Genomic DNA, 20,068 nt, shown 5'->3' with positions numbered 1-20,068 from the left:
AGACCTTCCAGCGCCCAGGACCCCCGCAGACCTGTGCCCCCGCTTTGCTGGCAGCCTCCTTCCCCGGACAGAGCTCAGGGGGTGCTAAGCCTCGCGGATCCGGCTGGAGGGGGGACACTTGCTCCTTGATTTGTTTGGGGCCTTGGTGGTGGCTCTGGTTCCTCTCGCCTCGCCCCTAGCGGGACAGAGAAGGTCAGACGCAGCTGCTCTCCCTGAGGCCGGGCTGCGTGCTCCCTTGGCTGAGGCCTGCACCCCTGTTCCCTGAGCGCCGTCCGCTCCTGACCCTCTTCGGGAAGTGCTCCCCAGAGTCACGCACACGCCACACACAGACCCCGGCTGGGCACCCAGGGAGGAGCGGTGTCGGTGTGCCTGGCAAGGTGTTTACTAGTAACCAAGTCGAATCACTCAGCCCTAAATCTCTGCCCTCGGTCATCACTGCAGGTCCTGGCGGTGGAGGCTACAGCTCCGGCTCCGTGGACCCGCGGGAAGACGCCCGGGGTTCCTGCAGCTGCTCTGCCTCGCGCACGTGGCCGCCCTCACGCGGCGCCTCTGCGTGTGGCGCCTGGTTTGTCAAATGCCACTGCCGCCCAGACGGGTGCCCTCGGGTCAGGCGCAGCCTCGGGAAAGAATTCTCCCTGACATTTCCAGGGGCGCCTCACTTGAACTCCTAAAAGTCAGGCGCAAATTGAAGACAGGTTTACACCCGAGCCTTCTTGGTTGGCTTTGGTATTTATTTGGAACTGACATTTGGGGAATAACTCAGTTGCCCTCAGATTCCACCCCCTGCTCACTCCAAAGTGGGGAGGAGGGGTGGGAGGGGGAGGTGTCCAAATGGCTGGTGCAGGCGCTTAGGTGAGTTTGAGGCGCTCTGGCGGACGGGGCTGGGGCCAGTTTGGGGTGGAATGCTGTCTTTCCACAGTGGCTTCTTGGGTCAGAGCTGGGCTCTGGGTCACATCTGTCGCCTAAAGATGTCCATGACTCTGGGGCGTGGTCTCCTGGGCCTGACTCGTCCACGGTAGCGTGAAGATGATTGGCAGGTTAGACACTGCTGGGTTCCAGACCTGAATCCTTGCGCAAACTCAGAGCATCACACGGGACGGAGCCGACGAGGCCGCCTCCCCTAACGCTCTGCCAGGCAGATGGGGTGACACGTGGCCGAAGCCCCAGGGTCTGAGCGTGGCCCGGTCCTTCTGCCTGCCCTGCCTTTCCTCCCTCCCGAATCCGTGCCACAGGCCACAGCGATGCCACCGGAGGGGGTACCTCCAGTGCAGCCCTTTGGTGCCCAGGTGAGACCCACCACCGTTACTGACATGTCACCGCTGCTGACATGATTTCCAAAGATGAAATGAGAGGTGAAGGAGCTTGGTGAGATCATCACACCTAGCCCGGCCGGTGTGGCTCCAGAGGTCACAGTTCGATTCCCAGTCAGGGCACATGCCCAGGTTGTGGCTTGATCCCCAGTAGGGGGCGTGCAGGAGGCAGCCCGTCAATGATGTTTCTAACTCTCTATCCCCCTCCCTCTCTCTCTCTAAAAATCAATAAAAACATACTTTAAAAAATCATCACACCACTCCTCTCACCCTGGAGACCATAAGACCAGGTCACGAGGGGAGCCCCGAAGTGACACACTCAGCGGCCGCCAGGGGACAGCATCCCAGTCCCACTGGGGCACAGTGTTACACAGAATGGAGAGCCAGCAATGCAGGCGGGATTTCAGGGGTGCAGTCAGGCTCCGCCTCCCAGCGAGGGCAGGAGGTTGGCTCCCAGAGGCTGCCTGGGGGGCACCCTGGCTTCCTGCACTCCTGGAAGCAGGACCCTGAGGGCGCCACCTTGGAGAAATGTCCCTGTGCAGGTTGCTTTGAAGTTAGCCTCTCCCGTGACTCAGGGAAATCAAGTGAAAATGAATTCCCTCCACAAAAACAACGAAACCAAACCAAACCCGGGGGAAGGGATTTTGTCATTTCAGTGGGTCGCTTCCCGGAGTTCCCGTTCCTGCAGTTGCCCATTTTCCCCACAGCGTGAGGCACTCAGGTAACGCTTCCCGCCAGGCCAGCCGGCGAGAACCCCAACAAGCGGGAAAGACGTTTCATTGAGCAAAGCGTTTCTGTTGAGGATGCTGATAATGGGGCGCAGTGAGAACGATGGTCACCCAGGCACGCGTCCCGTCGGACTCGCAAAGCAAATGTTCTGATTTCAGTTACAGACGGTGTCCCCCAAAATGTGTACGCACTGTAACAGCTGGTAACTCGCCCCTTCCCAGTTCAACTGATTGGAAATAATGGGTGAAGTCGGACTAAGCTTTGAACAAAGAAAATGTATCCTTAAGTGCCACTAGGCTTTTTGATGGGAATGCATAAAAGATAGAGTTATGGCACAAAACCGGCGACAGTCGATGAATTGAGGGCGCATGGATACCGCACAAAATGATTCTTGACATTTGTGACGCCATTGCTTCGCATTATCAGCAGGGCCTGGGCCAGAAGGGCAGAAAATGTATCCTTAAGTGCCACTAGACTTTTTGATGGGGGTGCATAAAAGATAGAGTTATGGCACAAAACCGGCAACAGTCGATGAATTGAGGGCGCACGGATACCGCACAAAATGATTCTTGACGTTTGTGACGCCATTGCTTCGCATTATCAGCAGAGCCTGGGCCAGAAGGGTCATCTGTTTGGAAACGGGTGTTGACCAAAAAAGTGTTCATTTCTGTAGATTGTTTTAAATTTTGAAAATGAACTGTATGTTAATAAACACCAACTTTATAATTGTTCAAAATACATATATTCTACTAATAGATATGTCTATACATGGTGGGCGCCCCTGTCCTGCAGACACGTCCTTCGCTTTACACCCACCACTGTCAGTGCCGGCCCTCTCAGACCACCTCCACGGTCATTTCTGAGAAAGTCTCTGTGATGTCGGGAGGAGGGACGCCTGTGGGCGGGGCATGCGTGGGGGCGCCATGGTGTATGCGGTGGAAGGGGCCCTGCTGACTTACCGTGAGCTCTCTCTGCCCTGAAGGCGGAGCTGCATTCAGGTGCCTGGAAGATGAGTCTCCTGTGTTCTCCCGCCCTCACCTGCGCCTCCCCCATCACCTGGCCTCAGGGGAGTGTGTGTGTGGGGGGGGGGCGGGGGGTCCTTGCCCCTTGGTGCTCAGGTGACATGCCTATGGCTATGGAATCTCACCGGCCATCGCCCAGCAGTACGTGCACAGTCTGAGCAAGGGGGGCGGGGGGCTGGTCAGGTGAACTCTTTCACCTTCCCTGCACCTTTGACATCTTTCCCAAAAGTTTGGGGGAGGAAGTCAGAGATGAACAGAATCAAACCCCCGCTCCCGGGTGAGGCCTTGGGCAAGGCCCTGGGCCGTGCTGTGCCTGCGTCTCCCCCGCTGTACGGGACTCACCGGGTTGTGATGAAATGTGAGTGTTGGGGTTTCCCACGTGCCTGGGAGGGGAACTGAAACAGGAAAGGACCGAATTGCGGGCGTATGTGTGTCCAATTATCACATAAAACTGCACAGACTATGCGGTAAAGGTTTTCTTTCGTTTTTACTTAAAACCTTAGAAAATTACATCTCAGAACACCGTACAGATAATGAATGGAACCGTCTGGGTTCCTAAGGGATGAAGTCACGCAGGCAGGTGTGCAAGGCCCCACGAGTCACCAGCAGAGCAGGCTCGTGGGTCAGGCTCTCCCGTGGGCAGCCCCCGTGTCTGCTCGCACACCACACGTCCTCCTCAGGCTGTTTGGCAGGGAAGAAGAATTAGCGATTTTTGTTACTCTATCCTTTTGTGTTTAACTTAATTTAATATTGTCTGATCCTTCTAAGTAAGCTAAATATGTTTGAATTTTTGCAAGTCTGATTGAATTTCAGGTGCTCAAATGAAAATGAATTACCACTGGTGTAATTTCATCTAACAATTACGGAAATAACTCAATACATTGTAAGGCTGTGATTTTGCTCTGTAGTCATATTGAGATATAGGAGAATAAAGAAGAGAAATGGCTGTTTTCCACAGAGCAGCCCGTCCTCCCCTTGGTCCCTGTCGGGGGCTGAAAAAACACAATGAGGACTTGACAGAGCGGCTTCGGTCTAGAAAGCCGATCCACTGTGGCCTCCGGAAGCGCGTCCTGTATCGTGTAAAGTTCACAGTTGCCCGGGGTTCATCGTAGAGTTGCCGCTGACGCCTTGCGTGTCCCCGCACCACAACCACACATCTTAAAAATGAAGCTAGTGGAGCTGAAACCGGTTTGGCTCAGTGGATGGAGCATCGGCCTGCGGACTGAGGGGTCCCGGGTTCGATTCCGGTCAAGGGCATGTACCTGGGTTGCGGGCACATCCCCAGTGGGAGATGTGCAGGAGGCAGCTGATCGATGTTTCTCTCTCATTGATGTTTCTGACTCTCTATCTCTCTCCCTTCCTCTCTGTAAAAAATCAATAAAATATATTTATAAAAAATGAAGCTAGTGGCATGAAGTCGAACTGGATGATCATTCTGGTCTTCACTGCCTGCCGTACAAACAGCAGGCCTGATGACAGAATATCTTCACTCGCTAAAAATACCATGGCGTTTTGGGGAGGGAGAAGCCGAGTGTCCGATACAAGGTGATCCTTTCTGTCTGAACACCACGTCCACCGTGGGACACTCTCAGTGACCTAACCCTCGAAGGCACTCACACTCCAAGCAGCCATGTTCCCCGCGGGCAGTCCCGCTGCTGTCCGGAGGGAGGATCGCGAAGGTTCCCGCGGAGCCCCCCCCATTGTGGGGGATCACACGCCGTTCAGAACTTGACAATGAGCTTGCCTTCCGCGAAGCCATCACCCTCTGTGACAAAAGTAGGAAGTTTTGTGTGTTTTGTCTTTTTAAGCATATTTTTTTTTATTTCAGAGTAGAAGGGAGAGGGAGAGAGAGAGAGATAGAAACATCAATGATGAGAGAGAATCATTGTTCTGCCCCCTACTGGGATCCAGCCCACAACCCCATGTGCCCTGAATGGGAATCGAACCGTGACTTCCTGGTTCATAGGTTGCTGCTCAACCACTGAGCCACACCAGCCAGGCCAAAATTGTGACGTTTTAATAAAAGGAACCTACTTGTATGGGCCCAAGGCTCTCGCCCTGTGGCTTCAGGTCCCACCCCACGAATATTTGAACCCTGAACTCTGAAACCTCCATGCCCCCCCCCCCCCCAAGGGGATGCAGTGCATTCCCCCTTTCCCAGTCAGCGCACGCATCCCCGAAGAAAGTGATAGGATTTGTTCCTGTGTAACTGCCCAGGAGAGACGCCTTGCATGTCCCCATGCCACAACCACACATCTCAGATCCGAGGGATTCGGGTTTCTAGGTGGGACAGGGGGAGTGTCATTTTTATTTTGTGACCTGCATTACTAGTTTCCCAGACCACATGGAACTTCGAACAATACCGCACTTCCTGGCATCCGTCCGGGATGGGGTCGGGGTGAAGCCGCGGAAGATCGTGCCCTGCGCCAGACACAGGCAGCCGGGGGAGAGCAGCCGGGACGCACAGGGGGCAGTGCTTTGAATTGGGGCCATTTCATCGGCTGCTGTCGTTTCATAGTGGCGGCTGCACCGGGACTTCTCATTTCCGTAAGGGCTACTGTTTCCTCTTCCTGAAAGCTGTGCCGTTGTAACTCCGCCTTTTGTTTTCCCGCTCTGCCCACGGAAATTAATTTCTGGGTTCGTGGCGGGATAGGAGACAAAGGTTAAAAGGTGTCGATTGCATGTGTTTTTTTAACGTGGAGAGAGCGCCCAGCCTGGCGGTCCGTCTGTAACTAATTTCAGAGAATCATTCTCTTTTCCCGGCCACCTGTGGGGTTGTCACCGATTAATTAAATGCTTCGTTTCTTTTATCTAATTGAGGCCATTTCTGCCTCTGGTGCATAACTTCATAAAGTTCTTGCAAAGACAAATGCTTTTTAAGGGACTGTTTTTTGCAAAGAAAACACCCAGAAAGCTCTGTGTTGCCCTTTTCCTGCAAAGGTGCCCGGACACTGCGCGGGGAGGCGGACCTCTCCCCCTCCCCCGTTCACTTGCAGCAGGAAATGCGCTTGAGCCGCAGGCTCGGAGCCGAGGAGGAGCGTGGCCTGCAGGCGAGGTGAGCTCGATGGACACAGCGGCCGGTGGGACCCACCGGGAGCGGGAACCGGATTCTCCTGCGGGTCATTCAGCCCAAGAGACGTGACACTGACCCAGGAAGCTCTTGGAAACCCGGCCTTCAAAGTCATCGTCGGCTTCGGGGGATGCCTGCAGCCCAGGTGACCGTCACACGTAACGGGAGGTCACTGGCCGGATCCCTCAGAGGCCGGAGGGGGAGCAGGTGCGCGAGGCCCTCCAGGCGGACATGACGAGGCAGAGGTCGGACGTGGGAGAACGAGGGCGTCCGACGAGCTCCCGCCGACCCCGCCATGGATTTCTGCTTTAAATGTGGGAGCCGTTACAACGGATTGAAACCAGCAACCCATGAAAGGAAAGAACCGAAAACACAGACATGCGGCCGAGCAGTGGCGGCTCACAGTGACACCGAGAGAGAAATCAAAGGTTATCCAAGGCGTGAAAAGGAAACACAACGCGAAATCTCTGGGACACAGTGAAGGCAGACCTAAGGGAGGAATTCACAGCGATACGGGCCTAGCCCGAGAAGCAAGAAAAATCTCCACCAGTCTAACCAGACACCTAAAGGAGCTAGAGGAAGAACAACAAACAAAGCCCAAAGGAGGTAGGAGAAGGGGAATAGTAAAGATCGGAGCAGAAATAAATGACGTAGAGACTAAAAGTATAATAATACAAAACGCTGGCGAAACTAAGCACTTGTTCTTTGAAAAGATAAACGAGATTGACAAACCTCTAACCAGACTTAGAAGGAAAGGAGAGAGAGGACCCAATACATGAAATCAGAAATGGGAGAGGGGACGTAGCCACGGACATCACAGAACCACCAAGGATCGCAAGAAAATACCATGAACAACTATATGCCAGCAAATCGGGCAACCTGTACCTGGAAGAAACGGATCAATGCCTAGACACGTGCCATCTTCCAAACTGAATCAAGAAGAAACAGAAAATCTGAACAAACTGATCACAACTAACAAATCAAAGCGCTAATCAATAGACTCTCAGCAAACAGCAGCCCAGTCCAGGACCGGATGGCTGTAGAGGTGGATTTTACCAAACAGCCCCGAAGAGCTAACAGCTGTCCTCCTTCCACATATGTATGAAATACATATTTCAGAGAGGAAGGGAGGGGGAGAGGGAGACAGCAACATCACTGATGAGAGAGAGTCATGGATCGGCTCCTTCTGCACACCCCCTACTGGGGGCCAAGCACCCAACCAGGCATGTGCCCTGACCTGGAATGGAACTGTGACCTCCTGGTTCATAGGTCAACGCTCAACCACTGAGCCACGCTGGCCCGCACAGCTATCCTTCCTAAACTATCCCAGAGCATTCAAGAGGAGGGAAGACTCCAGAGCTCACCTATGAGCCCAGCATCATCCTGATTCCGGAACTCGCCCGCTGAGTGTCAGAGCTGGGACCAGGCGACCATCATCATGAAACTATAAAACTGAGTTCAGGTCACTCTCACCACCCAGACAGCCGACCCCCGACCCCCCACCCCGCCCCTTCCCCGGGAACCGCCCCCTGCCATCTGTTCTCTGGGTTCTGGGGGTGAGTTGTCTTTGTTTGCTCATTCGTTGCTTGCAGTGCGCTCACAGGGTCCCTGGCATTTTCTCTCTGACGTCTTCACTCGGCCTGATACTCAGGCTCCATCCGTGACGTCACAAACGCAGTTGCTCATCTTTCCTGGTGGATGAGTCCTATTCCGTCTCATGTGTGCAGGGAGGTACTGCCTCTCTGGCTAGAGTCACCCTCCATGTGTCTGTGCGGTCCCTCAGGAGGCCTCCGGACGCGCCACGTTCCGCTGTGACGGCTCTTGGCCAGCAGGAAGGCCCTTCCCTGTGCTCCGGGCCCCGCTTCCTTCCTTCACCAGCTCACCCAGGAAGGGCGGGGCGGGTCCCAACAGAGCGGCCCAGAGAGTGGGAAAGGCCGTATCCAGACAGGCTCCGGACCTCAGGGAGGGCACAGGCAAGGGAGGAGCGGGCAGAGGACTCTTCCCCACCATCACCCCGCCCCGTGGGTGGGAGTCCCTGCCGGCAGCCCGTTTGCAGAGCAGAAGGAAAGGCCATTTCGTCGGAGGGGACCTTTCATCGCTGCCCGAATAGGACGGCCCTGTTTTTGTCCCACATCACCCTCTGCTTTTTGTGATGTTACTGAGGTGGAAACACCTGGACATCAAAGGGCAGACACCCATCAAAGGCATCTCTGTGTCCTTTATTCCGTCTCAGAGGGGACGCGGCCACCTTCTTCCCAGCCCCGCCTGAAGGTGACCTTAGACTTAGGACAGTTCTGAGCCGGAGTGTGGGCATCACTGATGGAGACCGCGGGAGACTGGAGACGGGCTGGGCATGGTTCACCCCGGAGGTTTACAGAGCCGCAGGCTACGGGTCTGAGGCGACAGGGCTAAGGGGAGGGAGAGGTGCCCCCCCCCCATATTCCGTCCCTGGAGGCCAGAGTTCGGTGTCTGGTTATTTATATTCGGAAAATGTTTATTGCATCTGGACACCGCGGGGCAGGCAGAGAATCCTGTCGTACATTTAAGTCCTTTATCCATTTTGAGTTTATTTTTGTGTATGGTGTAAGTTGGTCAGGCCCCCGCCCCAATCTCCAAGGAGGGATTGTGCAGACACCCCGTATTGCCCTCATTGTTAGGACGCATGAGTGCCTGGCCATGAAGGCATTTCCCACGCACAGGGAGCCCTGTGACCACCGTGGGCTCCGTTTCACAGACGAGGACATGGAGGCGCGGAAGTAAGCAACTTGCTCACGGTCACCGTGCAGTGGGTGAACTTTGGAAAAGAAAGGAGGTCCGCACAGCGGCCAGTGTTACCCACCGTCCCCGGCAGAAACTGGGTCAGCTCTCCCCAATCACACACGCTTACATTCTGCAGAAAAGGATAACACACACACACACACACACGCACACACACACACTCATACACTCACACTCACACACACACTCACACACACACTCACACACTCTCACACACACACACTCATACACTCACACTCACACACACACTCACACACACACACACTCACACACACACACAAACACACGGACGCTAGAGAGAGCCTTACATCAGTGCAGGTCAGGTTTTGCCTCCACAGGAGTTACAAAATATTTGCATTTGTTGAAAATTCATTTTTCTTTTCCTCATTGGGGCTTGGTGTCAGAATCATCCGCCTACTTATTTTTCAAGGTGTAATGAATCCGCTGTCGCTGGGACTTTCAGGGTTGGAGGTGAGGGTCGGAGTGAGCTATGGAGACAGTTCACTGGGCTGTCCCTCCCCACGGCCCCCAACCCTGCAGGGAAGCAGCGCAAAATGCTCCTCCCTCCTCCCCACCTACCCTTCCTCCTCCCCCTCCTCCCGCCTTCCCCGTCCTCCTCCCCACCTCCCTGGGCTCTGAGATCTGGCGGACTCCCTTGGCTCTGTCCTGGGGACACCGCCTGCAGTGGCAGCGGAGAACACAGGCAGAGGCGGCAAAGCGTCCTCCGCTTGCTGGGATGCCCGTTCACTTCCTGCTCCGCACATGCACACGCTGCGGGCGGCCCCGCTGTGTCTTGTTGAAGGTGCTCCTTCGAGGGAAAGGAAGGACGCAGAACGAGGCCCAGCCAGAGAGACATCTCTGTCCTCTGACAATGGGGCTGCCTCGGCGCTGCTCCCCTGCACCCCCGGGCGGAACCGAGTGGAAGCGCTGGAGATGCGGTGCTGGCTGCCTTCCCCGGGCACCGTCCACACCCGTCGTTTTGTGAAGTCCGGCGCTCCGTCCTGTGTGCGACGATGGTGTGACAGCTGCCCGTGGTCACCTCCGCCCTCGGTGGTCCGATTTCCGAGGGCGTCTCACACTCGGAAGATCAGTGGAGCTGCCCTTCACTGTGTCTGAAGCCCTGAGTTATTGCCCAAATGCTTTGTGTGTCATTGGGATTCACTGCGACGCTCCTGACCTTACAGTTTTTCACCAAAACGCATCTCCATGCTCATCAGGAGGCGGGGAGACGGCGCGCAGCAGCGCGGCACCCGGCCCTGCGCCCAGCCTTCCGGGGCAGAATGGAGAACACCTCTCCCAGCATCGAGCTCAGTGAATGAGCCAGTCAGAGAAAGACAAGCACCACACGGTCTCAGCCTGTGGAATCTAGTGCACAGCCCGCTGATGAGCAAAACGGACCCAGAGACAGAAGCATCGAACCGACTGCGGAACCTCAGAGGGAGGTGGGGGCGGGGGGCAGAGGTCGGCCAAAGGACTGTGTGCATAGATGCATCACCCATGACACAGACAATAGGGGGTGAAGGCCTGGGGCGGGGGCGGGCAGGCTAGAAGGGGTCAATGGGGGACATATGAACTACTTTCAACAATAAACATTAAAAAATAAAATAAATAAAAAGACTACGTCCCCTCACGGCTTCCCCGTGGATGTGAGTGGTGAGAGGAGAAACGCCTGGAGCGACAGAGGGCGGCCCTTCCTGGTCTCTGGCGCCTGGCTTTGCTCTGCATCCGAGGGCAGCGGGATCCGGGATGAGAGGCGCACAGAGCATCCTCTCTCCCGAGGCGTCAAGGGCTGTACGGTGCAGAGGAGACGCAGCGGGGCCGCGCGCTGTGGTTGTGTGAGGCCGAGCGCTGTGGTTGTGTGAGGCCCTCTGCATGCACGCTGCGCTAGACCACACTTGGAGGAGTTCCTTCTAGGCAAACCTTGGCTTTTTACTACGCTGCCTTCTGTGGCATCTTTATGCTGAGATCACCTGCTGTCTGACCCACTTGCCCCTTTCCGCCCTCCCTCCCATCTCAGCGGCCTAGGGGGTGGGAGTGGGGGGAGTATCACAGATGCGCCTGGCTGTGTGGCTCAGGGGCTGAGCATGGACCAATGGACCAGGAGGTCAGGGTTCAATTACAGGTCAGGGCACAAGCTCAGTTGTGGACTCAATCCCCAGTAGGGGGCGTGCAGGAGGCAGCTGATCCATGCTTCTCTCTCATCATTGATGTTTCTGTCTCTCTCCCTTCCTCACTGAAATCAATAAAAATATATTATTTAAAAATTAATTAATTGAATAAAATAAAAAGGAGCTGCATTCCGCATCCCTGGGTTTTCCCAAGCCCCGCGACCCTCTCCGCGTGCCACTTCTGCTGACCGTCCCCCAGGCACCAGGCTTTGCCGGGGACCCGACCGCGTGGGCCGAGGCCTGCGTCCTTGAGTGAGGGCACCACCGCCCGAGGTCTCTGTTGTTCTCGGCTGAAAATCATGGCCACTCCTCGGGCCACACTGAACAAATGACCGTGATCAAGGAAGGGGGCACTTTATCATCCAGGCTTTGGAAATGGCCTATGCAACATGATTGATATGTGTTTTTATTTATTTCAGAGAGGAAGGAAAGGGAGAGAGAAAAAACATCAATGATGAGAGAGAATTATTGATCATCTGCCTCCTGCTCACCCCCTACTGGGCATGGAGCCCACAACCCAGGCACGTGCCCTGACCAGGAATTGAACCTCCTGGTCATAGGCTGACACTCAACCTGAGCCACACCAGCCAAGCCATATGCAAAGTCTTTGTGGACCTTCAGGATAGAAGCAGCTTAGCGCTACCTCCCTCCCTGTTTCTTCCAGGAATGTCCCTCTGTAACTCTTTGTTTCTCATCAATACTGGTGCCCTAGCCTAAACATGTTACTGTTAGGATATTGGCTTTCGACACCTGGTAGCTCGCCTGGCGGAAATCTCCCCTCTCACCTTTGAAACGCGGGGCTCATGCGTGCCAGGCGGTGGGCCTCCTTGGCTGAGGACGGAAACTCACTTCTCTCGATGCTCCCATGAACCTGCGGGCCCTGAGTGTGGTTAATCGGGAGCAAATGAAACTTTGGGCGGCCGGGGGCGTTATGTGTAGCCAGTGCGGAGCATCCTTATCACCAGTGCCTGCTACAGCGCACACAGCAGGCATCGCCCCTTTGTCGGGTGAATGGGGCAGGGACACGGCGGCTGGGCCACAGCCTCTCAGCCGCGCCCGGGTAACCGCTATCGTGTGCTGCTCGTGTTGGGAATTGCTTGTAACCGACTGTCTATTTCTGGGTGACATGCAGATCGGGACCCTCCAATGAATGGAGGTGATTGATATCATACGCACACAGAGCTTGGGAATGGGAACGACTATGGAGATAGTCCTCGCTTAGAGAAAAACCCCCAACGCACTGCTGTGACAGGGATCTGGGCGGTAGCCCTTGTTATGTAACTGAATGTGCCAGAAACTCCCAGAATTCTTCACGGTTGAATTGAGCTAACCTTGACCCAGGATCTAAATTTGTTTTGAAAACATCTGTGCGATGGTTGGAAATCTGACATGTCATGTTCTGGATTTTTAAATACCTGGCTTTAAATCATAAATGTTAAAACAAAAACAAAAGAAGAAGAAGAGGAGGGGGGGAGGGGGAGGAGGAGGAGCAGGAAGGGAAGGGGTAGGAGAAGGGGAAGAAGAAAAGAAAAAGAAAGAAAGTGCCTGTTTGTGCACTTTCCTCCCTCGCTCTTATTTTGTTTTTTGGCTGCTCCATGGCCTGAGGAGAGAGGATGGTGGTGGTGATGTAATTCCTGACATCTTTGAATGTAGGTTCACGTGCATGTGGGTTTATGGGAAAATACTCAGGGCCCCTTTCGGTTCTTTTTGGGGGTTTTGTTTGGTTGTTTAATATCTTTTTATTGATTTCAGAGAGGAAGGGAGAGGGAGAGAAATAAAACCATCTATGATGAGAGAGACTCGAGGATTGGCTGCCTCCTGCGCACCCCCTACTGGGGATCGAACCCACAACCCAGGCATGTGCCCTGACCGGGAATCGAACTGTGGGTGTTCATAGGTCCAGGCTCCTCCACTGAGCCCCACCAGCCTGGCCCCTTGCCTGTTGTGAACTGTGTGGAGCCACTGTGACCTTATCACTTTGGAGAGGAGACCGTCGGGTGTAGGGAGACGGGAGTCTGCATGGGTCACGGGTGAGCCAGTGACCCCAGGCATCGAGTGTCAGCTCGTGGTTTCCCTGCGTCCACATCTGGTTCTCACGAGGTCCTCAGCTGTCCCGGTGCCTCTGATGAAGCAGGATGCCCCATGGCCATCTCGTCTCCTTATTTTGTCTCCAGTCCGGATCTCAGCGTGTGGATGGGTTAAAAGCCTGGACAGAAACTGCCTCCCTCTGCATCACTTCATGCTGTCCGGCCCCCTCCTGCCTCCTTTCCCCGCTCACCTGCGTGAGCCCCGTCTCATCCGACCTCCCATCCACAAAAGGCTGCTTTCGAGGCACCAGCGTTGCAGGTGCAATTCACAGCCTTCACCATCCACACATTTAAGAGGCAAATGGGTTGTCAGCTCCGGGGAGATACTCGGTGTCACTTACATTATAGCCACTGGCCCTTCTACCGGAAAATTCCTCAGGCAGTGCCTGAGCCCGCTGATGGAGCACATTAAAAAGTGGAAAATTGCCCTCAAATAGAACCAATCCTTGCTGACCATCTTCTCTGTATAAGCCGCCGTAGCACAGGACACAGAACAGTGGGTAAGAGGCGGCCATGCTCCCGGGGAGCTTACAGTCCAAAGAAGAAAAAACTAGTTAAACTAGTAGAAAAAATATATGTCCACAGGGGCATATAATATAGGAGTCATGTGATTAAAGGAAGAAAGGGAAGGTCTAGAAAAGCCTTATAGAAAAAAAATAGAACTTGAACTAGATTTTGAAGAGCGGCCTCTCTTTCATGGGCGAGGGTGGTGAGATGCGTTTGGGGCCGTCTTTATGATGGGCTCCCCCAGAGAGAAGCACACGCCTCCCACACTCCGCCCCGCGTGCCAACGGCGGATTGTTCTGGTCTCGGCTGCCGTTCATGACAAGTACGTCCCGCGCAGCCAGCTTCTCTCACTGAGAGAAAGCAATTAGAAATGTGTACATTGTGCCCGGCTGGTGTGGCTCAGTGGTTGAGCATGGACCTATGAACCAGGAGGTCACAGTTCGATTCCCGGTCAGGGCACAGGCCCGGGTTGCAGGCTCGATCCCCAGTGGGTGGCGTGCAGGAGGCAGCTGATCAATGAGTCTCTCTCATCATTGATGTTTCTATCTCTCCTCTCCCTCTCCCCTTCTCTCTGAAATCAATAAAAAATATATTTTAAGAATGTATATTAAAAAAAAGAAACGCACACATCACTCCATAGTCACATGCGGCTGGCCCAGCGGCAGACCAGGTGGGTGTTGCTGACTGTGCTGGGCCCGATGGCGCCAACAGCGGGGGCACCGCATCCCCGGGCAGGTCCAGCACAGGCGGGAGAGAAACGAACCCCCTGCACAGCCGATTGTGAGAATGGCTTGTACGTGGGTTATGAGAACCGGGCCGTGTCCTGCTGCTGAGGGGGTGAGAGGCCGTCATGCTGTTCCTGTGCCTGGAAGCTGTTCCTAAGAGCACGTTCTCGGGAAACGGGCGTCTGCACCCCCGTGAGGCCTCCAGGACAGACCGCGCCGCCCTGGGGCCATGTCGTCCGAGGCAGAAACCGAGCCCCCTGCACGACCGCTGCTTCTGTCCGTCTGTCCCCTTGTCTCACTGGGTGGTGGTTCCTGCTGGTTCCGGGCCTGTCGGGCGATGGGCTTCATCCTCCGACCCTTTCTCTTGTCGTTCCAGGCGACCCCACGCCGCGCGGCCCGGTGTTCGTGCAGGAGCCCGGCCCCGTCATGTTCCCCGTGGGCTCCGAGGAGAAGAAGGTGAAGCTCACCTGTCAAGTGAGAGGGAACCCGAGGCCTCGCATCAGGTGTGTCTCCGCGCGGGCGCTCTCTGGGGCCAAGGTGGACCGAGTGCACACGGAGCCCCCAGGCCGGCTCCCGGGCTGTCCTGGACGCCAGGGAGAGGCTGTGATCCGAGAAGTCCAGGCCCCTTCCCGCTCCAGGCAGAGCCGGGAGCCCGTGTCCTGGTTGGCCCTCTCCCTGGAAGCCCTCCCACTTCTTCACAATGTCTTTTCCTTTTCTTCTTTTCATTTCAGAGAGGAAGGGAGAGAGAGAAAGATGGAAACATCAATGATGGGAGAGAACCATCGATCAGTTGCCTCCCACTGGGGATGGAGCCCGCAACCCGGGCATGTGCCCTGACCAGGAACCGCACCTGACCTCCTGGTGCATAGGTCGACGCTCAGCCACTGAGCCATGCCGGCCGGGCTATAATGTCCTTTTTACAAAACAACAACAACTTACTAAAATGCATCCATAAACTGGCAGGGAAGTCAGAAATACTCAGAGGTCATAGAGGAAGTGGGTTTGGAACCCGGAGCAGGAAGCCGGACACTAAACGCTTACACCCCGAGGAACCCTGTGAGCTGGATCTTAGACCGGGCAGCCCCGCAGGGGTCAGAGGTCGCAGGACAGAGCCTCAGCTCAGCCACGAGGAGGCGCTCACATGGGGATGCCTCCGGGAATACACCAATCCCGGGCCTCCGTCCCAACAGGAGGTGTAACCAGAGCTAAGCTGGCTTCCCTCCTGCTAGGGGCTGCCAGGCACAAATAACCACCCGGTCCTGATAATCGTCGTGGTGCTGAGTGACTTTTTCAAAGGAGGAGGAGAGAGAGAGAGAGAACCAATTAAGAGAAAACGTTCACACATATCTAATCAGAGTTCTGCAAGGCAAGGCGAGGGAGAATGGGGAAGAGGCAATATTAAAGAGAAGGCTAAGAATTCTCCCAAGTTAACTGAAAATCCCAAGCCATAGATTGAGGAAGCCGGTGAAGTGAATCGCAAGCGGGACAAATGAAAATCAAGCCTCATTTAGAATGGTCGTCGTGGATCAGCACCCGGCCGAAGACCCGGGCGTAAAAGCAGCCAAGGCTGTAACACAGACAACCTTCACAGAGACAGGCAAGCCAGCGGTGACCTGTCAGTGTCAACCGAGAAGCAAGATGGAAAACAGCCTTCCACACGGAGATGAATTAACTGTCAAATTTCTTTATAGCAGAAATACTTTTGTCAAAGGAGGACAAAATAAATAAGTTTTAAAGCGGACACTGAAGTTTGCCTCCAGCAGGCCCTCTCTAAATAGAATTCTAAAAAATGCACTTTAAGCAGAATAAAAATGACCCCAGCTACAAGGAAAAGGGATAAGAAAACCAAGTGGTCCAGGTTAATATTTCTACATAAACATTAATTGCACTAAACGAGAAGTGTAGTAAAAAAAAAACACTGTCTTGCAAAGACAAAAAAAAAAAGTAGGAAGTCATGACAACAGTAGAAATAAATTGGAAAGAGATCTGCACGATGGGTTATCATATGGTTAAAAATGGAGCAAAGTTGGACCCCTACCTCACAGCGTATACCAGTGGTTCTCAACCGTTGCTGCCACATTAGAATCACCTGGGAATCTTTTTAAAATCCTGATTTCTGGGGCTATGAAATCAGGATTTTAAAAAGATTCCCAGTTGATTCTAATGTGCAGACAAGGTTGAGAACCACTGGCATATACACAGATCAATTCCAGGTGATTAGAAGACCCACATAAAAAATTCAGAGCACATTCGATAGGAAATAGACAAACACGCCTCTGACTCTGGAGGGAAGAAGAGATTTCTCAAATATGATGGAAAATATTTGCCTTCATTAATGTGAAGAACTTCTGTTTGACAGAATTTAACAACGTGAGTAAAGTTACAAGCTCCCAATGGGGAGAAGATATATTTAATACTACCATTGGCAAAGGATTAATATCCAGAGTTTAAAGTATTCCCACAAATCTAAAGTAAAAAACGAGTAACAATAGAACATTTCCGAAAGACACTTGAGTAGGTACTTCTAAGACGAGGAATGCCCAGTATCCCGTCTATGTATAAAAAGATGGCCAAGGCATTAGTGAGCGGAAATAGACAAAGTAAAACTACAACGACACAGTCTCCCCAACCTACCGGCCTGGCAGACGTTTCGAAGACTACATTTATTCCAGCATAGATAATAGAAGTAATAGAAATACATGTAACCTGGGGCGTTCATACCGGACAGCCTGACCCCGTGGCGGCGACGAATGAGTTAGAGCTGCTGCACGCAGGCTCGCCGGAACACGGCTGTGAGTAAACGGCTGTTGCAGAAGAACGCAGACGGTGACTCTGTATTTGCAAAGCTCAAAGCGGCTCAGATGGAGCAGACACTAGTGCGCCTGACAAGTTGTCACAAAAACAAAATTAAATTGTAACTCCCCCTGAGAGGGGAGGGATTAGAATCAAGGAATAGCAGACTTCGAAAGTAAGGATATTCCTTTCCCCCAACACAGGTCTCTATTGGCTATGATTCTTGCTTGCAGATATCCTGTGAATATTCTTTTGCCTCTGTTTAGATCGAATGAGGAAAACTTGAGGCTAAAAATCAACCTATCGTCGCGTGTAAAAACCCACAGGATGTGTCACGCATGCCCCAGATGAGGGGAGGAGGAGATTGGCATCATCACGGACGTGGGACCTGTACTGAGATGGGCGTTTTCAAGCGGGCAGAGAGCAAAGGGCACCCACACACATTCCAGGATGGGGCAGCGAGCATAGAGGAAATTATTTCATTTCGTTGCCCATTGCTTCATCTATCACACAGATTGTCATTCATCAAACTACCCTGTGTTTTCAAACTGCGAATCCGGGGAGTTGGCTCAGACATTGCGGGGCAGCTCGGCGGTGCACTGGGGTGTCCGTCAGGGTTCTGAGGAGCGTGTCCCCCAGGTGTTGGAGCCGCCACGTTGAGCAGCTGAGAGGCACTGGGGCCTCGCGAGGCTTGACATGGTCGGGCAGGGTGCTGAGGGGCACTGCCTGGAGGCGAGATGATGAAAGCTGTGCTGTGAGGGGAAAAGGTGCCAGGGTCTAGGCCACCCAGAGGAAAAGGTCACTTCAGGGTGGAGATGAGGGCGTGAGCGTGTGTGTCACCGGGAAGGAGGTATTGCACCGAATCTGGAGGGCGAATGGTCCTTACCTCCTGGTTAAGGAAAGGAAGTGCGTTCCAGAAAGGAAAGGAAAGCCCAACACCTCCCTGAGGGACAGTACCCTCAGGGTGAGCATAGAAATTATCCTCCAACCAAGACGCTTGCGGGGGGCAGGCCACTGTGGATGATTGTAGGCAGCAGGTGTGAGCCCAGCAGTGTTCTGGGCGCAGACTGTGCAGTGACTGTCCCTGTGACAGGCTGACTCGGCGGCTAAATCAAACACGTGAAAACGCTCTATGTCGTTGAAAAGAAATGCAAGAGGCCAGGTTCCACATCCGTCAGTGCACCGCCAAGTGTGAGTTCACTACGACCAAATGGACACACATTGCGCAGCAGAATTTGACAAGTTGCTTTTGTTGCTACTTTGTTTCTCCCCCAACCTGTGACCTTTGATTAACGTGACTTGTGTAACACTGTGTTTCAGGAAAGAGGGACTAGTTGGTTATTTGAAGTTGGCTGGGGAGCAGGAGCCTGTGATGCTTGTAAAGACTGCAGAGGCATCAGGGAAGAAAACTTTTCATCAGAGGCTCTCGCCTCCGTGGGAGCCCTGCTTTCCTCCGCGCCTTTGGCAATATCTCTGTCACGTAAAAGCGGATTGGTCCCTGGAGTGACCAGCCCCTCCTTCTGGTTGAAGGACAGAGCAAGGAAGCATGGACCAATGAGGTGGTTTCAAACACCTTTCCGGCTGCACATGGTGGGTGCTCGGGCTGGCACTGGGGTGAAGAAGCAGTAGGAGAAATTTGGGGCGAGCATCAGACACTCCCTGACCTCGTGTCCTTCCGCTCACTCCCTGGGCTGAGGCTGCCCTTTCCATGTTCCCTGCCCCTTGAGTTTGAAGAGATTGACCCAGACCCAGAAAACTGTAAGAAGTGTGGACTTGTCCTCTGCAGGAATGTCCCCCAAGGGCCTGGGGGTGTTCCTTCTGGCGGGCACACAGCTCCCCTCTCTGGACAAAAGCTGGGGTCACAGGCATGGTTGGCGTCCTTTTGCTGCGAGGTTTGTCTTCCTCTCGGCGTGCGGACCACAGATTCCAAGTGAGAGAGGCTGCCCCCGCTGCCTGCTGAGCTGAAGCACTGAACAAAGGAAGAGGGTTTTGCTGCAAATCCCCCCGAGCGCTTCCCAGCCAGGCCAGCTCTGTGCACCTTCGAGCGTCCCCGCACAGGCCTGGGCTCCCGCACAGCCTTGGTCTCCCCGGAGTTGCGTCTTCATCCCCTGGGGTTCAGAAATCAGCTCCGAGATTCCCCGACGTGTCCTGGCCCTTGGGAGTTTCCTTTGTTCCTGACAGGCAGCATCTGTACATCACCAGCCCTTGAGAGTCCTCAGACAATGAAAACAAATTGCAAAATTCGCAAGGGTGGAGGGAGGGAAGGAATCCAGTGCAGCCCCCATCCAAGTCAGGGCAGTGAGAACCCCGGTGCAATGCTTTCCCCTGGCAGCTCCCTGCATCTCACAGCAAGAGTGTGTCCCCCGCTCCCCGTCCCTTTGTGCCTAAACACAGCCAGCAGAGGAGGTTAGGGACTCCCTGCCGGGCATCTGCTTGAGGTAAGGGGTGGGGTCCCACTGAGGGAGGCGCTCCCTGTCCCCAAAGCCACTCAGCTAAAAAGACTCACGCGGTCTCATTCCTGAATCCTGCTCTCAGCTTGCAGCTCACATTAGTTTGCAATTTCCTCTTTGAGTTCTTAGATTTGTCAGATTAAATTGCTCAACTATCATTTGAAGTGAGAGTTATGGCTGAGACGTGATCCGTTGACTCAAAAAAATAAAAAATAAAAAGTCGCAGGCAGGCAGCCAGCCAGCGCCCGAGATTCATGTGCATCTAGACCTGGGAAATGGAACCCGGCTGTTCTCTTTTTATTGCTTATTACTTTCCTGTCGGTGTCAGGACACAGAGAGAATTACTATCGGGCCTACACGCCGTGCCGGTGCCTCACACCCGTCTTCTCACCAGCAAACACGTGGAGAGCCACGTCCCATCTTCTAATT

At 54.0% G+C, this 20,068-nt stretch overlaps 1 protein-coding gene across 1 annotated transcript in view; it reads left to right on the top strand.

The window, feature by feature from the left end:
• The window catches only part of CNTN4 (contactin 4), a 332,854-nt gene that overhangs the window by 178,701 nt on the left and 134,085 nt on the right, over window positions 1-20,068 (top strand). Inside the window, exon 3 of the mRNA XM_015568361.1 lies at window positions 14,773-14,899. Coding sequence (XP_015423847.1) covers window positions 14,773-14,899 — 127 coding nt within the window. The remainder of the gene's footprint in view (window positions 1-14,772; window positions 14,900-20,068) is intronic.

Source organism: Myotis davidii, unplaced genomic scaffold (genome assembly GCF_000327345.1).
Source record: "Myotis davidii unplaced genomic scaffold, ASM32734v1 scaffold663, whole genome shotgun sequence".
In the NCBI taxonomy this organism is placed as follows: Eukaryota; Metazoa; Chordata; class Mammalia; order Chiroptera; family Vespertilionidae; genus Myotis; species Myotis davidii.
The sequence above is the reverse complement of the archived record's forward strand: the minus strand, read 5'-3'. Positions and strand labels throughout refer to the sequence as shown.